The sequence below is a fragment of the Saimiri boliviensis genome, chromosome 8 (genome assembly GCF_048565385.1).
Source record: "Saimiri boliviensis isolate mSaiBol1 chromosome 8, mSaiBol1.pri, whole genome shotgun sequence".
Taxonomy (NCBI): domain Eukaryota; kingdom Metazoa; phylum Chordata; class Mammalia; order Primates; family Cebidae; genus Saimiri; species Saimiri boliviensis.
In genome coordinates this window covers 21,623,469-21,642,381 of record NC_133456.1, presented here as the reverse complement: position 1 = coordinate 21,642,381, position 18,913 = coordinate 21,623,469, and the positions used below count along the sequence as shown (strand labels likewise).

Genomic DNA, 18,913 nt, shown 5'->3' with positions numbered 1-18,913 from the left:
GGGCTACAGCAGCCCAGGACAAGCCCCACTATGGCCAGCAAAATGTTCAAAAAGAAAGAAAGGAAATCAAAAAGAAAAAGAGGAAGAAATGGTAGATGTGGAGAATCAGAGAGAGAGAGAGAGAGAGAGAAAGAAGAGACTGAGTGTGAAGAAGACAGGAAACAGGTGATGACAGAGAGAAAGAGAGACTAGAAGAAACAGAGATCAGAGAAAGACACAGAAGGTGAGACTAAGGAAAGAGATAGTGAAAAAGGAGAAGAGGGGGGAAAGAGAGAGAAAGAAAGAGTCAAAGAGAGAGACAGAGAGGCAGAGGGAAAGAGAGAAAGAAACGAGGCAAAGAGAGAAGGAGAGGCAAAGAAAGAGAGAGAAGGAGAGAAAGAAAGTTAAAGCGTATCAAAAAGTTGTGAAAAATGTTATAAACGAGAATTTATGCAAGAAACGTATAATTTTTGCTTTGAAGGTTTAAGCAAGTTTGAAATGTTAATCATAAAGGAAATTCTGTATGTAAGCATACTGGCTAAAGTTAAAAGGATATCCAATTTTTCTGTAAATTGGACATTAAAATACAAGCACAACAGGTTCTTCTTAAAGCACTAACCTGCTCTTTAACAAAGATTATAAAAGATCTCTTACCTAACACCATAAAAACCCTAGAAGAAAATCTAGGCAAAACCATTCAGGACATAGGTGTAGGCAAGGACTTCATGACCAAAACACCAAAAGCATTGGCAACAAAAGCCAAAATAGACAAATGGGACCTAATCAAACTCCACAGCTTCTGCACGGCACATGAAACAGTCTTTAGAGTGAATCGGCAACCAACAAAATGCAGTCCACCCATCTGACAAAAGGCTGATATCCAGAATTTACAAAGAACTAAAACAGACTTACAAGAAAAAAACAAACAAGCCCATTCAAAAGTGGGCAAAGGATATGAACAGACACTTTACAAAAGAAGACATACATGAGGCCAACAAACATATGAAAAAATGCTCATCATCACTGGTCACTAGAGAAATGCAAATCAAAACTACATTGAGATACTATCTCACGCCAGTTAGAATGGTGATCATTAAAAAATCTGGGCCGGGCGCGGTGGCTCAAGCCTGTAATCCCAGCACTTTGGGAGGCCGAGGCGGGTGGATCACGAGGTCGAGAGATCGAGACCATCCTGGTCATCATGGTGAAACCCTGTCTCTACTAAAAATACAAAAGCTGAGGCAGGAGAATTGCCTGAACCCAGGAGGCAGAGGTTGCGGTGAGCCGAGATCGCGCCATTGCACTCCAGCCTGGGTAACAAGAGTGAAACTCCGTCTCAAAAAAAAAAAAAAAAAAAAAAAAAAAAAAAAATCTGGAGACAACAGATGCCGTAGAGGATGTGGAACACTTTTACACTGTTGGTGGGAGTGTAAATTAGTTCAACCATTGTGGAAGACAGTGAGGCAATTCCTCAAGGACCTAGAAATAGAAATTCCATTTGACCCAGCAATCCCATTACTGGGTATATATCCAAAGGATTATAAATCATTCTACTATAAGGACACGTGCACACGAATGTTCATTGCAGCACAGTATACAATAGCAAAGACCTGGAACCAACCCAAATGCCCATCGATGATAGACTGGACAGGGAAAATGTGGCACATATACACCATGGAATATTATGCAGCCATCAAAAACGATGAGTTTGTGTCCCTTGTAGGGATATGGATGAACCTGGAAACCATCATTCTCAGCAAACTGACACAAGAGCAGAAAATCAAACACTGCACGTTCTCACTCATAGGTGGGTGTTGAACAATGAGAACACATGGACACAGGGAGGGGAGCATTACATGTTGGGGTCTGTTGGGGGGAAATAGGGGAGGGACAGCAGGGTGTGGTGAGTTGGAGAGAGATAGCATGGGGAGAAATGCCAGATACAGGTGAAGGGGAGGAAGGCAGCAAATCACACTGCCACGTGTGTACCTATGCAACAATCTTACATGTTCTTCACATGTACCCCAAAACCTAAAATGCAATTAAAAAAAAAAAAGATCTCTTAGCGCAGGCACCATTCCTAGAATTTCCAGTACACCAGCACCAGCCTGGAGACCACTCTACCTCGTGCTGCTAACCACTGAGACTGCTGTTTGCCCAACAAAAAAGGGATGGACATATCATGCCCTAGTGAAGAGAGCACCATCACCATCAGAATCATAGGCCATTGTTCCAGGATCAAGCCCTACCAAATTAAAGCTAAGAAAAGCTTAGCCTATCTATCTTTTCTTTTTCTTTTCTTCCCTTTACTCGTCATCTTATTATTAATGTAATTAGATCTAACTCACCTCAAGTTATTACTTTTGATGCCTGTTTAGTTATACCTTGTAGAGAGTTACATAATCAAAGACAGCTTGTTACTTCAGAAAAATATCTCTGTCCCTCTTGGATTTCCTCCGATTAAGAAGACATAATGAGTTCCTGTAAGGATACTAGTAATCCAAGGAATAGTAGCTGTATTAATTGGTAGGAATCAGACTCTTGTCCCTCTAAAACAGAATCTCTATGTTCTGCTTGGTCTAATATCCTATAGAATACTAAAAGTTTAAGATGGACTGCTTCTACAGGTCTTTGTCAGGCCTTAAAAACATATATCCATTTCACCAAAGGAATTACTCCTTCTAGCTGTCAATATAACCAATGTAATCCTATATAGCTTACTATTGTTATAGCAACATTGGAAAACTCTTCCCCTTCATTAAGTTGTATTTATAAGTACAGGAGCTAACATTTGAGGAAAGGATCCTAAAGGAATTTTTGAAATATGCTTTGTTGCTCCTTCAACCTCTTTATCAATCACTCCTCCCAGATACAGTGACAAAACTAAAGTCTCTGTAGTAGAAGTAAAAGACCTAAGGCAAACCATAGCAATTGAGACAGGGTATTGAGATGTAAATGCCTGGCTAGAATGGATTTGTTCCATCTTCACTCTAAATAAAAGCGACTGGTACACTTGTGCGCACAGCAGGCCAAGGCCTAGGTTGTACCCTCTCCACTTGGATAGTCTTCTATTCAGAACACAGACTGTATAGTATCTCTTTTCCAAAATCCCACAGCCTAGGACAGGCGTCCCCAAACTGCAGCCCCCTGAGGCCATTTATCCGGCCCCCTGCCGCACTTCAGGAAAGGGGCACCTCTTTCATTGGTGGTCAGTGAGAGGAGCACAGTATGTGGCGGCCCTCCAACGGTCTGAGGGACAGTGAACTGGCCCCCTGTGTAAAAAGTTTGGGGATGCCTGGCCTAGGCTAATGAACTGTGCCAAGCTCTTTTCTCTGTTACTTCCTGAAGTTCAACACCCTGCGGGTCAGCCCCCAAGGGCCATACAGCCTCCATCTTCCAAGGCAAAGTTTGCCTCATGTCTCTCATGACAGGGGGAGAACTTAGTGTTCCCTGGAAACTTATTAAGATACAGTGAAGTCAGGCACTTCCAAGAGATGACCTATCAGTCTGAGCAGATGTATAGCGGTGTTGTGGAAGACCTTTACTGGACATTCTGACAAATAACTCAAGTGGTACTTGTGTTCTAGTTCACTTGGCTAACCCTTTTACACTGGCATTTCATCAACCAGAAAAAGAAAAAGACATCGTAAAACAAGAGAAGTTTTCTCTTTTAGAGACTCAGTTAAAACGACTAAGCCAAAACATGTCAAAAAAGTTTGAAGAGAAAAATTATAAAGTAAAAGAGGAGGGAGTTTGGGAAGTAGTAAATTTCCTCTTCCAAGTTTCCTTTCTTGTTTAATAATAATAATAATCTTAGAAATAATAGTCTCTTTTAAAGACTTTCTTCAAAGGCTTCTTGCTAGTAGCTCTTTGTTATGTAGCTGTTAGACATGCTCACAGGCACATAGTACATTCTGTGTCCTTTAATCAAGATATCTGTGCTGGATGTGCTCACAGACACGTCCCAGCTCGTAGCTTATGCCCCTTTCTGATTTGGACTCCTTTTTGTTCTCCATTGCTTTTACCTATGCAAGAACATTTTAAGTTATTAGCCAATCAGTTATTAGCCAGATTGTGAGGTCTGGCTCCAGCCAACAAAGAGCAGCACAGCAGTAAGGATGACCCCAAATGGGCAAGATGGCTAATGGAAGCACCCTTTCTGCAGAAAGTAAAATTGCCTTTCTGAGAGCTCCTTTGTCTCAGTGTGCTGATTTTTCTTTGCAGCACTGAGCATCTGTTTCCAACAATGTGCATGTGCAGACTGCTTGGCATACCCACAGATGCACGCCTGAGCACATGGTCCACAGGGCAGGTCTAGGGTGGCAGGGGAGAGGCTTTGTTTCAGGCTCTAGCCTGAGCTGAGGTCCATTCCAGCCTTTACCAAGGTCTTGCCTTAGGGGCTGGAAGGTGCCTGCCTGCAAGGGCAGAGGTGGAACTTTCTTTCCCTTGCTTTTCAATCCTTGTCTGTCCTTGTGCTCAGGAGGGGAGAGTGGTTAGAGCCCCTGGGACCCATAATAAACATCAAGGTCCTTAAATATCAAAGATACAAGCTTACAAATACTGCAGGTCATTTCAAATTCATTTCTAGAAAAACAAATGTATAATTCAAAAAACATTTTTGAATGATACAAAAGATAAAAATTAAAGCTTGAAAATTTCAGATTAAAAAAGCTTATATTACAGAAGAAGCATAAGCAGTTCTATGTGTAACATCTCACTACCCGCTGCCTGCAGCTCAAGGCCTGGACTCTGCTCTGGGCTGGGAAAACAAGGCAGACCTTCAGGAGTCCTCAGCTCCTCCTCCAGCAAATCCACACAAGACAGCCTAGCGCCTTGGGCCTGAAGCAGGGGTTGGGACGAGACAGTCTAGAGCTGTGAGCCTGGAGCAGGGGTTTGGACAAGACAGCCCAGAGCTGTGGGCCCAAAGCAGGTATTGGGATGAGACAGCCCACAGTCGCGGGCCGGGAGCAGGGGTTCTCTCCACCCCTCACAGGCACCCTCAGGGGCATGGGGAAACTTAGCACCCCAGAGGGGCTACTGTGTTGGACCCCTTGATGCTGGTAAGAATTTCTAAGGCCTGTGGCTCAGGGAAGAAGCCCAAATTCACCAAACAGCACTGTGGCTGGGCTCAGCGGGGATGTCTGCCCCCAAAGGTTACGGGGGCCCAAGGATCTTTTCCGGGTGCCACTGAAGGGTTCCTAGGGGTGAGCACTCTGTCATGAAGTCTTCCAGCCTGCACCATTCTCAGCTTTCTCAGATCTGTCCTCAGCTATTTCTTCCCCCGCCACCCTCTTCACTCCCTCCTTACTCCACACTCGCTTCTTTCTGTTCCCTCCCTCCTCACTTGTTCCCCTCCTCCTGTCCTTACTTGCTCCCTGCACCCTCCCTCCTTACTTGTTTATTCCCCAACTCTTCCTCTCCTTCTCCCTCCGCCATCTTCTTTCCCCCTCTCCTCCTTCCTCACTTCTTTCTTCCTCTCTCTCCTTGCTCCTCCTCCCATTTCTCCCTTCGTCTCTTCTTCCGTCTTTGGTCTTTCTCTCTCCCCACCTCTTCACTGTTCTCTTCTTGCTGTCTTTTCCACCCAGACCCTAGGCTGAGTCTCCCCCACCCAGGAAGGGTAGGAAGCCCAGTTCGGTCCCATCTGGGCATCCCAGGGTTACTGGGCCGCCTATCCTGAAGCTACCCTTTGGAGGGAAACCCTTCTTTCCTTGAGTGTGGGAAGGCCTCAGCTGACTTAACTGGCCACAGAGGAAGCTCTGCACTGGGGGAACCGAGTTTCCAAGGACTTGACCTGGAACAAGTTTGTTGGCGGCCTCTAGCCCCACACAAGCCAGACTAAGCTGGGTCTGCCCTTCGTCAGAGTCTCACCCTGATGCTGGAGGCCTGCTGGTTTATTACAGAGGCTTGAAGGACAGGGTGGGAGACCAGGGAGTCAGGGCCAGGCTGGTAAGAAGCCCTAGCACCCTGGACTGGGGCCTGGCTCACTTGGCTGCCACCAGGACGGCTTTACTTCTTGGAGGCCTGCTTCTTCCAGCTGGTTGTCTTGCTGTCCCTCCTGAGTTTGTTGTGAGGCTGTAGTTCCACTTCAGGCTCTCTTGCTCTAAAGATCAAAATAGAGAAAGCAGCTGCTGAGGGGCAGGTAGGAGGGAAGGGCTGCTCTTCACAGTGCCCAGAGTCCAGGCCCGGTTGGGCCAGGACAGATAAGGCCCTCTCCCTTGCACAGGTGAGGCTATCTGAATGCTGCTCCAACCAGAGGGCCCCAGTGGCACCTGTGATCTTTCTACATGCTTCTAAATTTGCTTTTCTATCTTCATGAGAAATATGTGATTTCCATGTCATTCTGAATGCGTGATTCATTTCATGGTTATCACCAGCAGCAAATCAGTGGCTTTTTTTTTTTTTGAGACGGAGTTTCGCTCTTGTTACCCAGGCTGGAGTGCAATGGCGTGATCTCGGCTCACCGCAACCTCCGCCTCCTGGGTTCAGGCAATTCTCCTGCCTCAGCCTCCTGAGTAGCTGGGATTACAGGCACGCGCCACCATGCCCAGCTAATTTTTTTTTTGTATTTTTAGTAGAGACGGGGTTTCACCATGTTGACCAGGATGGTCTCGATCTCTTGACCTCGTGATCCACCCGCCTCAGCCTCCCAAAGTGCTGGGATTACAGGCTTGAGCCACCGTGCCCGGCCATCAGTGGCTTTTAACAGGTGCAGCAAGTTTCTTATAAGGAGACAAGAGGGGCAGTCTCCACTCTTCTCAGACTGATGGGTCTGGGCTGTGGGGTTCTGCTGCAAAGTCTACAAAAGACCTCCATCTGCACCACCCAGACCAATGCAAGCAGCTCTAGGGCAGCCTGCATGCCTGCCCAACACTGTGCTGATTAAACGGGCTAGATGTCAGGGATGGCTGGAGATGACCTAGGCCTGGGGAGAAGTGACTCGCCCCAGGCCAAACAGCCCCGAGGTGGCCTGCTGTGAGCCACGCCCATTCTGACAGCTGGGGTGGCCACCTACTTCTTCTCAGCCTCCAGAGGTATCTCCTTCTCCACATAGTCTCCCAGGGCCAATGAGGAGGAGCTTCCTTGGTTATCTTCCAATTCGGCTTTCTTGGCTGATTCAGAATCCTCCAGGCTCAGGACAGAGTTTGGAACGCTGCAAGGGAGGTAGAGTAGGAGGGTAGTGCTCAGGGCCCAGGGCATGCTGCACACTGTCCCGTCAATGTTCCTGGAGCCTAGAGAGACAAGGGCACAAGTGCTTCTTCTCCTGAGGGTGGCAAAGAGAGAATCTGACCTCCATGGGGACCCAGTGACATGCCGCAGGTTGGCTTCCCTAGCTTCTGTTTTGGGCTAGATTGGCCCTAACCCACATGCTGCTCCACTCCCACCCACAATACTGACCATAGCAAATGCCTGCAGTGGGGCAGGAGGGCTCTGTCAGTGACCACAGAAGAGATGACAGGCGGCCAAGGAAACGTCATCACATGTGGTGTTGTGGGCTGAACACATCCCTCCAAAATACATATGTTGAAGTCCTAAACCCCGAGACCCCAGAACGTGGCCTTATTTGGAAACAGGGTCATTGCAGATGTCATTAGTTAAGATGAAGCCACAGTGGAAAAGGGTTGGTCCGATCCAACATGACTGGTGTCCCTCTACAAAGCGGAAATTTGGACACCCATGCATGCCGGGAGAATGCCACATGAGGATTGCAGCTCTGTGGCCATAAGCCAAGGAGCCACCAGGAGCCCCAGGGAGGGAGGCCTGGAATGGAGCCTCACTAGCAGCTTCTGGGAGAGCATGGCCCTGCCCACACGTTGGTCTCAAGCTTCTGGCAACCAGAACTGTGAGAAGATGAATTTCTGTTGTTTCAGCCACTCGGTTTGGGTCACCTTGTGTCTTAGGCTGTTCGAGCAGCTATTACAAAATACCGTAGGCTAGGTGGCTGTGAAACAACTGAGGTTCCTCTCTATTCTGAAGGCTGGAAGGCCCATTGTCAAGGAACTGGCAGATCTGGTGCCAGTTGAGGACCCACTGAGTCATAGATGGCTGTGTTCTCATTCTAACTTCACACAGAGAAAGGGGCAAGGGTCTTCCCGGGGCCTTTTATAAGGGTACTAATCCCATTCATGAGGGCTCTATCCCTCCACCTCCTAAACAATCACCTTGGAGGTGAGGATTTCAATACATGAACTTTGTGGAGACACAGACTTCAGACCACAGCCCCCTGTTACAGCGGCTCCAGCAAACACATACATGGCTACTCCTCACCTTTGTGCTACACCTCACAGCTCTGCAGCCGTTCACTGTCAGTGTTTCTGAGTTACAGGATGTTTGAGATTCACAGCAGCCCTGGGAAGCAGGCAGCTCTGGGACATTTGTCCCATTTTCCTGAAAGGCTCCTGAAGTCCAGAAAGGTGAGTAGGCTTGTTCACAGGCACACAGTAAATCAATGGCAGAGACAAGACTGGCCTATGCATGTACCATCTAGTCACTTGGTCGTATTTACTGAGCCTCTACTATGTGCCTGACCCTGAGGAGTTTGCAATCTGGTGGGAGGCATGGGTAGCAGCATCTGGTGCTGAAGGAGGGGGCATGGCTTGGGGAGGGGGCCTGAGGAGGCTCTGGAGGTATGTGGGTGAGTCTGGGGTGGGAACAGGAAGTGGGTATGGAGGGACTGTCTGGCAGGGGCCATCCACAAGGTTTAGAGCAAGAAACTGTGTATGGGCGAAGTCTCTTTTGTTTGTAAAGATCAAGCAAGGTAATAAAGGTGACTTGCTTAAGGCCAGGGCCTTTCAGAGACAAGAGGAGACAACAACAGCCTATCCCATCATTTCAAGGGCCCTAGAAAAACTAAACACAAAGAAATGCCAAGACAGGGCCTCAGAATCTGGGTGTATGCACGATGATTACATTTGGCAAGTTAACGCCTCTTTCTAGCTCCTCACCTCCAACCCCGCTTCCCAGGGAGCACACACACAAAACCAAAGGCCTCACTTGGAGGCCTGCCTGAGGCTCTTTGAGAAGGGGGACTGTAGAGGTGTTCTGGGCCCATGGTGCTAGTGTCCAGTCTCTGCCGTTCTCAGAGGGTGGGTGGGGGGCAGGAGGTTCAGGGTAGGCTGGTGGGCTCCTCCAGGTCTCCCCCAGAGCCCTAGCCCAGGGTGAATGGGAAGGAGGCCCCCGTAACTGTTTGGTGTTGGGTGCTTGGGGAGTGCAGGGGAAAAGGCTCAGAAAGAAGTATGGTCCCCCTCATCTGGACCTTTCTTTCTCTCTTTTCCCCCTTCGCTCGCTGGCGCGCACTCTCTCTCTCTCTCTGTCTCTCTCTCTCTCTCTCTCTCTCTCGCTCTCTCTCTCTCTCTCTCTCTCTCTCTTTCCCAGAGCATTTCTTGAGCACCTCCTCCCTGAGCTCAGCTCTAGGTCTAAATACCTAGAGTTCACAGCCAGCCCTGCAGTCCCCGCAGTCCAGAAACGTCCCCACCCTAGGCACTGGCCTCCTCCCTGTTCTCCCTGCCTGCAGCTTCACCCTCTCCTACCCAGTGCCATACCCTGCTCCCCACCAGAGGGCTGGTCCTCCTTGATCTGGCCTTGTGTCTCCCACTTAAAGCCAGTCTGTGGTTCCCTGATGCCTGCAAGGGTAAGCTCTAGCCGCCCGTCCCCCTGCCCGCTGGCATATCTGGCTCAGGGCCTGTCAGAATCTGACCCAAACTACGAGCATGTTTTTCTAACAGCCTGTCTCTGTAGCTCCCCTAAACCCACAGCCTTCGTGCTCACAGGTCCTCAAGCTGTACTGCGCCCTTGGCTGCCCTAGCCCCTCCCTGAGTGCCTTTACTTCTCCTTTGCTGGGCTTTCTTATCCTTCAAGGCCAGCATCCCAGGTCCCCTCCTCTGTGAAGCCCTCTGAGCTGTCACAGAAGGCCACATTTCCTCCACCATCATCTCTGCTTCTGTGCTTATTATGGTGCATTGCTCACAGCTCTGTGACTCTGCCCTGCAAGTGCCTCGGGAGGATTTGGTCTCAGCGCCTTGGGACCTCCTGTGTCTGGATCTTAGCAGGCATAGTGAGTGAACGAACCCATGAACCAAATGATGGGACATCAGAGGACCATGAGCAACTAGGCCAGCAGAGCCACACAGCTGTCCCCCTGGAGGGACAGGAACACTCCTGTCCCTGGTGACAGTGGGCCAGGTGCCTCTCTGGAAGACTTATCTAGAGGTTGGCTCTGAGACCATCCTTGCTCAGGGATAAGCAAGAAAGACCATCTGGGGCTTTGCAATAGGCCAGCCCTTCCAGGAATTTCAAAGCCTTTGTACTCGCCACAGTGAAAAGGAAAGTGTTGGCAAGAACAGGCCCTTATCAGGTGGGGAGCCCACCTCCCCACTGCGTTGTGGCTAGCCCACTGTTTCTGAGCCCCTGGTCCACTTCAGGAAGGTAACTTCTCTCTACTCAGTGCCCCTCAGGCCCCAGTCCAGAAGAGAAGTGGTTTTAACACCATTTTCATCCATCCTTATTGTCTGCTCCTGTGACAAGTTCATGATACCCTGCTTAGCCCCAACCCAGTGTCTGCCAGGTTCACAAGTCTAAAGCCCAACTCTGATCAAGCCTCTCTCAGCTCAAGGACTTACAAGAGCTCCCCATTGCCTCTAGGATCAAATCAGCAAAGCCCACGTCTGCATGCCCTTCCCCTACCTGTCCAAGAGGCTTCCTTGGGCTGAGAGGGGTGTGGGGTTGCTGGCATGAGCAGCTGATGAGGGTGGATTGCTGTTCCTCAGAGCAGCATTGCAGAGGGAGGACCTGGTGGTGGCTGGCTCCTCACTGAGCATGGGGCCTGCTCTCCACAGCTCCATCCTTGGAGGGGTTTTGGTGCCTGCGGTGTACGAGGGTATGGGCCCCCTGCACAGCTGATCCAACAAGATACCTGGTCTCCTCATGCTGTGCCCTCTCCACCCTCCTGCCTCCACCCAGCCTCTTCCTGCCTCTTCTGAGGTGGCCAAGGGGCAGGGGTGCTATCAAGTGGCACAGCTATGAAGAGCTTCCCCTCCCATCTGGATAGCATGTTACAGTATACAAAGCCTTTTGAGGCTCACACTGGTGTTTCTGTAGCACTCTGTCTTTATCCAGTTGGTAGCATGGTCTGCATTTCACAGAGCACTTGACAGTTTATATGGTGCTTTGTCCCTTCTAAAGTGTCTTATGGTTTACAAAGTGCTTTGCAGGGTAGGAGGCACATTAAAGTGTACAGGGCACTTTATGGGGCTTGTGGTAGCTTACCGAGTGCTCTACTGTTCTGGAGAGCAGGCTGTGAGGGCGCAGAGCAGTGTAGATGTTTTCCAGTTTACAGGGCCCACTGCCGCTCACAAAGCCCTTTGTGATGTTGAGGGCATGTGGCAATTTACATTTAAAAGGATTTTGTCTTTTACAGAATTCCTGACAGTTTGCAAAGGACCTGTGTACTGGGTGCACTAAAGTTTACACAGGGCACATGACAGTTTAAGGAGCACTTTGTCATCACAGGTGCAGTCATCTCTGACAGCCTCTGACCCTCTCAACTCACTCCTCTGAGAACGGTCCAGAAAAGACTATACCTCCATCCCACAGGCAGGGGACTGAGGCCCAGCAAGGGCAAGGCCAGGTTTGTGGCATCACCTGGGCACACTACCCCTCCAGGGCATCTCCTTACCCTGGCTGGGTCTTCACTTTTCCTTTTCTAATATGGGCGCTTAGGGCCTAGGGTCATCTTTTCTGCAGGAAGCTCACCCACCAGCCTCCCACATTGCCTAGCAGCTGGGCTCGGAGCCCAGGGCTTCACTCTGCTCTCCCTGTCACCCAATGCCAGGCCCACGGGCAGCACCACAAAGGGGCACTGCCAGGCACCTCTACCCCAGACACTTGTGAGGGCTCCAGGACACCAGGTCTGGCACATTCCCATCCTGGGGACCTAACTGGCTAGCAGGTGAGTCAGACAGTTGTCCAGTTAGCTCGTCCTGGGTAGATGGAGACCAGCCTTTCTGAGAGTCCTAGCAGGAGGGTGTGACAATGAAGGGACAAAGCAGAGGCTCCCGGCCCTCGCTAGTCTTGCGTGCTCCAGGACATCTTCCGCAATGAGTCAGAGCCATCGTCCTGACAAAGCTGCCCAGCCACACTCCTCAAAGCCTCCCACAGCTCTGGCCACACTCAGGAAGGAGACAGCCACCCTGGCTGGGGGTGAGGCTGCCTGCAACTGGCCTCCGGCTTCCCTGGCGCCCCGCCTCTTCACCTGACCACTCTCTGCATCCCGGGCTGCTGGCAGGGTCAGCTAAGAGGGCTGACTGCCCTCCCTGCCTAGTGGGCCCTTCCTGCCCATCACCACTGTCACAAGTCCAGTCCTGGTCTCTTGTGTACCTCATTCACACTGCTGTGTGAACGCAGCAGGGCAGCACCTCTGCTCGTGGGCATAGAGAGGGATCTGCAAATAGTGATTATTTTGTGACCCCCCCCCTTTCCCCCTGCCGGCTGCTCCTGAGGGTGATGAGGGAGGCAAGGGGAGACCAGTGACTGTCAATGTGCAGGTGGACATGGTGCAGACTCATGAGCTCTGTGTGTGTTCTGTGCTGTACTTCTTCGCCTGGCTGCTGCTGGCCACTCAAAAGCTTTCCCGGCAGCTGCAGCCTCCTGAGCCCTACCAGGCGTCAGAGCTCCCTTGGTTCCCTCCATCTGGTGTACTGGCAGCTGTGGGAGTGAGGATGAGCTCTTGGCCTCCCCATCCCTACTGTGCTGGTACCCAGAGGGGAAGAGACTGGCAAAGACAGGGGCCGAGCCAGATGTGGACCCAGCACCCCGGTCAGGGCTGCCCTGCGGAGGGGGTCACTATCTGCCACTTAAGAAAGGAAAAAAGGCACACGCTGGGTAGGAGACAGGGAGGCTCCAAGCTTCACACAGTTCTGGCCTCCGACAGGTCCTAGCCCCTAGCTGGGGACCCTTTCCTCCCCAGCACCCACTGCCCGGTTCCTTTGTGGGTTCCTTTGCCTGCTCCTGGCCCTTGCCTCTCCATGGTGGCTTCATAGGTGCCAGGCCCACACTGAAGACTGTCCCAGTGGCCAGCTCCTCCGAGGAAAGAGAAGGCTGAAGTGCCCCTGGCTCAGTGGCCACCCCAGCCTGACTGGACCCAGCTCCCAGCCCAGCCTCTCTGCATCAGATCTGCTTACTTACTGCTTTTCTTTCCACCTCCCAGCCTCCACAGAAGGATTTCCTGGATTACTCCCTCTACACTTATGCAAAGCCAAGCCCATTAAAAGTCTACTCTGGGTAAGGAAGATGTGATTCCCACCAAGCAACAGTGAGGGACTCCCTTTTCTGGCACTCTAGATGCAAAGCTGTTGGCCAACATTCCTCAGGAAACAGGACCCAGAAAGCAATGTCAGCCTCTGGCACTGCAGCTCCCTTGCTCTAGGCATGGATATTTCTGATTTCAGAGACTGTTTCCAGCGTAACAGTCCAACAGGCTAGACGTTCCATGGCCTCTGACCACCAGCCTTCCAAACCTAAAGGTGAACATTTATTCTTCCCCTCAAACCATCCCATAGCAGCTAAGCTTGCTGAGACCTTGATTCAGCCATGTCTTCTCCCTCAAGGGCACAACTGGTCAGCAAGCTTTCTATGTATTCAACCTGGTTGATATTTAGAAAATAAATGGACAGGCTGATCACAGAGGTCTGCTCCTCGGGCTGCTGCTAAACCTCACTCACTGCAGTGTGGCTGCAGAAGCTACTATCTGAATCACATGCATCCACCTTGCCCATGAGGACATTGTGAGATTTCGCTGAACATCTTCTGGAATCCAGATAATGTAGGTCAAAAGCATATCTTGCACTACTAAACTAGTCATCCTGCTGGAAGAGGAACTGGGGTGGATACTTTTCAAACATGTCCACAAATTCTTCAACACTCTTCCCACATCAAGAAGTAGTGTCTGATTTCCTTCCCTTGAATATGGGTGCAGTAGAATGTGTGATGCTGCATGACTTAGGATGCTACAGCACGAAAGGCAAGGCAGCTTCTCACTGGCCCTTTCCTGAGACTCTCCCTCTTGGAACTCAGCTTCCATGTTGAGAGGAAGCCCAGGCCCCTTGGAGAGGCTGTGTGTGAGTGGTCTGGCTGACAGCCCACACTGACCACCAGGCATGGGAGTGAGCAAGACTTGGGAGATGACTTAGCCCCAGACAACTTCTGACTGCAAATGTATGGCAGACCCCCTCATCTCCGCCAAACAAGAACCACTTAGCTGAGCCCAGTTGGCACCAGAACCATGACAGAATAATAATAATAATAAATGATTGTGTTGTTTTATACTGTAAAGCTTGGGTGGTTTGTTTCACAGATATTATAGGAACGATTGCTATGGCAACCCTTTCGATTAAAGATTCCATTTCCTTTTTTCACCTAAGTGTTCTTAAACCATCAACCTACTTGGCTATTCTAGGATTAGGAGAAGTCCTACTGGTTAATAGTTTCGTGAATCTGCCTCTTTCCATTTTCAAGAACCTAGACCATCTTGTGTGCATGTTACTAGTTTGTATGTGTGCATGTATGTTTGTATCTAGTTTGTGTGTGCTTGGCTTGTGTATATGTGCGTATAGTGTATATATATGTCTGTATGTCTAGTTTGTGTATGCTTCTGTACCTAGTTTGTGTGTTTGTACATCTAGTATGTGCATAAATTTGATGTGTGTACATGTGTGTCTAGTTTACATGTGTGTTTATAGTTTGTATGTACATAGTTTGTATATGTGTGTATCTAGTTTGTGTGTATGTGTGTGTGTCTAGTTTTCTGATTATTTTCCACCATTACTGGACAATTGTTGAAGACTGTTGTAAGCACACCACTAAGCCCTTTCAGAATCCTTGGATACAACAAATTGGGAGACGAGAGCTCATTTTTAATGATAATAATATCACTAACAAGGGTAGGTAGTAGTAGTCTCAGTAAATGTGAGTGATGTGCTGGCACTTCCCATGTGCTGACTCCTCTAATCCCTATAACCCAATACAGTGAGTCTCACTTTACAGACAAAGAAGCCAGTGCACAGAGTGGGTGAGTGTTTTGAACAGGTCACACAGCTATGAAAGGTGGCCGGACTCCTTAAGCTGTCCTTTCCTACTAAAGAGAATCTTCCTTTTGAGGACATCTAGAGCCAAATAAGAGCTATGTCTCTTCGCATCTACTTTCTGGCATTCCTCACTGTGATGGTCTGCATGTCTATGTTCCCCCAAACTGATATGCTGAAATCCTCATCACCAAGGTGATGGTGTTGGGAGGCAAGGCCTTTGGGAGGTGAGGCAGTCATGAGGGTGGGACCCTCATGAATGGGATTAGTGCCCTTATATAAGAGGCCCCAGAGAGACCCTCATCCTTCCTGCCACACGAGGACACAGCAAGAAGGTGCTGTCTATGAACCAGGAAGCAGCCTCACCAGACACCAAATCCATTGGTGTCTTGATGTTGAACTTACCAGCCTCCAGACAGGGGGAAATAAATGTTTAACAGGCTAAGACATTTGCTTGCTGTCCACCACAGCAGGCCAGCCTTCTGAATGTTTCTGAAAATGCCCTTGCTGGTCCTCTTGGCATTTCCAGGCAGCCTTAGTTCATCTTCGGCCTGGGCCCTTCCTGACGGTGTCCCTGCATCCTGTCCTGCCCTAGGGTTGTTGATGATTGGTCTTCAAGGACCAACAAGCCCTTTCCCTCTTTGAGTCTCAGGCAGTGGGATCTCAGCGACTTTTCTGTCTGTACCTTTCAGCATTTGCCCCTCCTACATCCACAGGTTCCTCCCGGGCCTGCCTTCCCCACTGAGTGCTCTGAGTTGCAGGGATCACTTGGTGTGACCTCCTCAGTTCCTCCAGGGGTGGGTTCCCCCACTCAGACAAGGCCCAGACTCAACTTGCTGCAGTGAGATGGGCGTAAGGACTTCTAGAAAACTGAAGGTCCTGTGTGTGAGTGGGGGTGGCCAGACTCGGTGCTGGGGGGTGTAATCACAGAACTTAAGGCAGCATACCCCAGGTCTCCATATAAATAACACTTTCCACTGCCCCATTATTTGCTTCACATTTCACAAAGCTCTTTAACACACTTTCATGAGATCCTCACAGCCTCTCAAGGTGGGCATTATTTCCTCATTCTGAAGGTGAAACAGAGGATTAGGGAGGTAAACTGATTTGCCACAGTCACCCAGCCAGTAAAGAGTGGAGCAGGGGTCCAACCTCATCCTGAGTCTCTCACTCCACTGTGCTGCCCAGGCATTCTCAGATCTGCTCAGGTTCCCCTCATGCGGTCTTCAGGTACTTCATGCAGCCCAGGCTCCTTCCTGGACTAGGCTGTATTCTTCTCGAGCCACTCAAAGCTAGGTCTCTCAACCTAAGAAGATCATCTTGCGAGAGCTGGGCTCAGGAGGTGCTCAACAAAGTGGTATCCCTAGTTGAAAAGTCCAAGCTCAGAAGCCCAGAGGCAGACTTAAGCCAGCACCTCCTGCTGCTACAGGGGCCTGGGATCACTTCATGAACAGACTTTGTCTATATAGGGAGGCTGAGGCAGGAGGATCACTTGAGCCCAGCCATTCAAGGATGCAGTGAGCTATGATCGTGTCACAGTACTCCAGCCTGTGCGACAGTGAGACCCTCTTTCAACAAATAAGAAACCAAAGCAGTAGCGGGGCCCAACTTGCATATGAGGTGATGGTGGGGTGTGGCAGGACAGAGTTGTGGTGTAGCCAAGGCTCCTGCCCACCAATCCTCTGTCTTCATTATTCCAACAGAAACAGGCACTGTGCAAGCATTCCCATGCCCCTCTTTCCCCAAGATGGCCCGTTTTACACACTTGCGTCCCAAAGAAACCGATAACATGGCCTTGCTCACACATCCCCTCCCACCCTGGACCCCCTCCCATCCCTCCCCTGCCCACCTGCAAAGTCCTCCTGCCACAGTATTTTACCATGTGTGCCACGGGTGGCAGCCTCCCACCTCCAGACCCTCTCCCAACTCCATTCCTTTGGCCCCACCTGCTCCCATCAGTTCCCCTTTCACAGTCCAAGTCTCGTTTCTGCCTTCCATCCCTCCCCAGACCCACCCCTCATCCTGCATGCTTCCTGTTTTACTTGAATTTGTAGTTCTCTGGCAGGAAGTAGCCCATTTTGCCATCCTGTTGAGACTGGAAGATCTGTTTCAGCAGATTCTGCTTGCTGAGGCCGTATCCATTCAAAACACAGCCCCCAAAAAGGAGCTTCCCCCCAGCAAACATCTGTTGACAGGAAGGAAACAAGGAGAGGCCCTCAGCACATCAGCACAGCAGTGTCCACTGATAAGATAGGCGAGTTTGGAATTTCACTAGGGCGGTGCCACAGGCCTCTCAGAGCTTGCGCTGGGAGGCAGACCTTGGGTGGCTGGGGAAGGAGTGCTGCCCTCCCCGTGTTGCTCAGGGAGGTATGGCTGAGCCGAGCCCCTGCCCAGGCCCACAAGTCAAAGGGAAACCCCACCATCCCAGCCTGGGCAGGGACTCGGCTCAGCCATACCTCCCTGAGAAACACGGGGAGGGCAGCACTCCTTCCCCTTTGCCTGCTTGGTCACCCAACTCAAATGCATTTCACATATAGCACCACAGAGCCCTGGGGCCAGAAAGGTGTTCCCTTACTGTATACGCACCTTTCAGCTCATCCCACAGAATGGGAGCCACTTGAGGGCAGGGCTCCTACACCCATAGGTGGGTCCCCAACAAGTAGACACCTATTCAAAGATTTCTGTGCAAAAATATTCATCACAGCATTATTTGTTATGGCAGAAAAATACAAATAACTTAAATGTCAACAAAACCAGCACAAATAGATAAAATGACGGACTCTTACGTGGTGGTTAAAAATCAGGTGTTACAAACTATATAAGGACATGGGGAAATGCTCATGGTATTTTAATTTAAAAAGAAGAATTGCAAAGAATATATGCAGAAAAAGACTTCAAAGGTCAGACACCAAAATGTTAGCATGCGGTGGCCCTTGCCGATGCCAGGCACGTATCTGTGGGATGAGCAAAGGAGACTCTGGGTGATCCGATGACATTATTTTCTAAATTGTATTTTCCAAGTTTTCTAAAATGAACATGTGTAAATATTTATAGTACACTGTTTTCAGGATAAAGCCCTTTAAAAACAAACAGATGAAGGGAATTTGATTTTCTAGGTTGAATGTCACTGGTCCCTTCAGTCTTCTGGGATGGGGGACACATGGGGTCGGCTTGGGCTCCAGCCCCAGCCCTGTATGCTGGGGGACTCTTGGTCAGTCTTCCTGCTCTCTGGGCCTCAGCCTGGGTGGGGAGAAAAGCCCGCAGCCCTTCCCTTCCTCTCCTGCCTCCTGCTCCTCCTCTGACATGTGTGATTCTGCAGTGGCAGAGGTGGCCGCTGCTGGGGTGGCAGGCAGTGGATGGCAAGTCTGCTGGCTCACCAGAATCATCCCCGGCACCACAGAGTACTTCTTCATCATCAGGGGAGGGTCCTCCTGCAAGGGGCTGTCCAGGTCATACTGCAGCAGGCGGTAGGGGTCATGCCGGCACTACCAGGAGAGAGATATAAGAACTGGTCACCCCATTCCAAGAAGATGCACCTGCATTGCCACATTCCCAGCCAGGCGAGGTTCCCCCTGAGTCCTGGAGCCCTGTACAACTCCCTCTCCCCAACTCCTCCTACCCCAGGGGCCCTTGACCCTGCATGCACACCTCCCATGATTGTCCCTGGAGGATGTCCCTGGATCTGCTTAGAGCCCACTATGGGAGAAGGCCATTTCCGAGATGGCTGCTCCACATGTGACACCTACTAGCCTGGCCCTCTGTGGTCTGCAGAATGTGACTGCTCCCTTCCCCTGGGGATGGTGCTGCAGAGGTTTGAAGATGCGAACCATGTTCTTGGGTGGACCTGTTTCCAGGCTTTT

General features: G+C 50.2%; 1 protein-coding gene across 5 annotated transcripts in view; it reads right to left on the bottom strand.

The window, feature by feature from the left end:
- Positions 1-1,357: 1,357 nt before the first annotated feature.
- The window catches only part of C8H3orf20 (chromosome 8 C3orf20 homolog), a 92,407-nt gene continuing 74,851 nt past the window's right edge, over positions 1,358-18,913 (bottom strand). For all 5 annotated transcript variants that reach the window (XM_074404100.1, XM_074404098.1, XM_074404099.1 and 2 more), the window contains 4 exons: positions 18,431-18,538; positions 17,096-17,238; positions 6,992-7,129; positions 1,358-6,079 (listed from right to left, as the gene is read on the bottom strand). In XM_074404100.1, coding sequence (XP_074260201.1) covers positions 5,986-6,079; positions 6,992-7,129; positions 17,096-17,238; positions 18,431-18,538 — 483 coding nt within the window. In that variant the 3' untranslated portion in view covers positions 1,358-5,985. The remainder of the gene's footprint in view (positions 6,080-6,991; positions 7,130-17,095; positions 17,239-18,430; positions 18,539-18,913) is intronic.